The 2,128-nt window shown below is 49.9% G+C and overlaps 1 protein-coding gene across 1 annotated transcript in view; it reads right to left on the bottom strand.

The window, feature by feature from the left end:
* The window catches only part of rtel1 (regulator of telomere elongation helicase 1), a 25,140-nt gene that overhangs the window by 627 nt on the left and 22,385 nt on the right, over positions 1-2,128 (bottom strand). Inside the window, exons 28-29 of the mRNA XM_037684561.1 lie at positions 1,640-1,850; positions 1,425-1,562 (exon numbers count right to left, since the gene is read on the bottom strand). Coding sequence (XP_037540489.1) covers positions 1,425-1,562; positions 1,640-1,850 — 349 coding nt within the window. The remainder of the gene's footprint in view (positions 1-1,424; positions 1,563-1,639; positions 1,851-2,128) is intronic.

The following is a 2,128-nucleotide window of genomic DNA, read 5'->3' as shown; positions in this document are numbered from 1 at the left end:
GAGGACAGCTGATGCTGCGTCTGCACACTCTGGGTCACAACGCGAACGCTTAACGTTTCGGCTGCAGCGACGTCGACAAACGCTCCAACTCTTCGGCCACGAGCCGTCAGAGTGTGGTTCCCTCTGCGGTGGGAGGACAAAGAGGTTTACCTGGAAGCAGCTGCCGCCTGCCGGCCGCTCTCAGAGACCGCAGCAGAGAAGAAGAAGGCGCGGCGTCACCAGAGTTACTTAAATGTGAAAGAAAAGAACGATAAACTAGAACAAGAGCAACAAAATGACTCGAAGAACTCGTATGACCTTTGACCTTGATGTGTGACCTTAGAGCTGGCGTGATGAAAAGTGTGCACGGTACGGTGGTAAAACTGTGCACGAACTAGTCTCAGTAAATGGTCGAGCGGATCAGAAGATATAAAGTTCACGGACGTAGACCGTACCATGAGACGTCCACCCGTCGGCGGGCGTCTAAAATTTATTTCCAAAGACGAGAGAATAAATTCGCATTTCTTTATCTTCACCAAATGAGTGGCGACTATTGTTGTCAGAAATAAACGTGTTAACGTTCGCACCGTGGCCACGATGCAAAATAACGTTTGGGCCCGTTGCTCCGACTGACAACGTCTTTTTGACGAGGTCCAGTTTCCTCGTGAACGACCTTGAATTCTTCGTAAAACACGCCGTGTGACCGCGACCGCAAGACGGCGACCGCAAGACGGCGACCGCAAGACGGGGACCGCAAGACGGCGACCGCAAGACGGCGACCGCAAGACGGCGACCCCGCCGTCGTTTCCACGCCAGCAAATTCAGGCAGCTGCGGTTTACACAATAAAACAATTTTTATTTTGCTTCAGTCGTGACACATTTAATAAAAAGGATGAACTCGTGACTGGTTGTTCTTGAGCTCCGTCGCATCTCGAGAAGCCCCGACGTCAAAAAATCTCCTGAACCAACAAACTTTTATATAAATTTAACCAGAACATTAAATTTCTTGACCAGTTTAGTTTTCCAGTTCTGAAATGCGTTCAGCGTAAACAACGCGTTTGATCAGCTGATCCGAGCGTAAACAGGAACCACAACATCCAAACGGAGACTTCAAGTGGGAGCACGAGCGTGGCCGAGCTCTCAGGAGCTTCTGTTCCGTCGCCGACGATCCGCTTCGTTCTCATCGAGAGCGTCGAACGACGGAAACTAAATCTGAGCGTAAACAAAAACACGCGGCACAGAGTTCGCTTTAAATATTTTAAATTAAACACCGAGGGGAAAAAATAAATCATTCTGTTTCTAGAATATATTTATTAACTTTACAACGTCTATAAAACGTTAGAAATATTTTGTGGCCTGTTTAAACAAACAACAACAACAAAGCTGTTTAAATAAAGGTTGGATGAAAAACCTGGACCAGCTGGACTTGGACCAGAACTTCTCACCGCTCTGCAGGATCACAGCTTTCTTCTCGTCCTTGGACAGCGAGTGATCCGGCTTGTAGCCGCAGCCCCGCCCCGTCAGCTCCCGGCACTTCTCGTCGAAGCTCTTCTTGTGATGCGGCCGCAGGAACTGATAAAAACCTGGACGACACGAGTCTGCGTCAGAAACGAGTCCCGCCCGCGGCCGTCGCTCGACTCGGGCCGTGCACCTGACGAACCTCGGAGCAGGCCGTGGGTGTTCTCGTCTTCGGACAGGACGTGGGTCTCGGTCAGCAGCAGGTCCAGGCGGTCGGACTTCTTGTAGGTCTGCAGAGCCTGGACGATCCGGTCGAAGTTCTCCTTGCTCAGAGACGTCTTCATGTCCTCCAGGAACTGCCGGGCCCTGCCGTCTTTGTCGTCCTTCGACACGTCCTCCAAGACGCTCAGCTTCTTCAACGAGACACAACAGGTTGGGGGCAAACAGACCGTTATCACCCGGGAGGGCGATCTTTGTGTCTGTTAGCAAAATATTCCTGGTAATCAACTTTAGCAAACACAAAAATGGCAAGAATCCTGTGAGTTTTAGAAAGAAACAAGAAAAGAAAGGAAGGAAGGAAGAAAAGAAGGAAGAAAGGAAGTCTTTAAGTACGGACGGAAGGATGGACAGATGGATGAACGAAAGTACATATCCATCCATCCATCCATCCATCCATCCATCCATCCATCCA

The sequence above is a fragment of the Nematolebias whitei genome, chromosome 11 (genome assembly GCF_014905685.2).
Source record: "Nematolebias whitei isolate Nwh7 chromosome 11, NemWhi1, whole genome shotgun sequence".
Lineage (NCBI taxonomy): Eukaryota > Metazoa > Chordata > Actinopteri > Cyprinodontiformes > Rivulidae > Nematolebias > Nematolebias whitei.
Note: the sequence above shows the minus strand (reverse complement) of the source record. Positions and strands in the feature narration are given on the sequence as shown.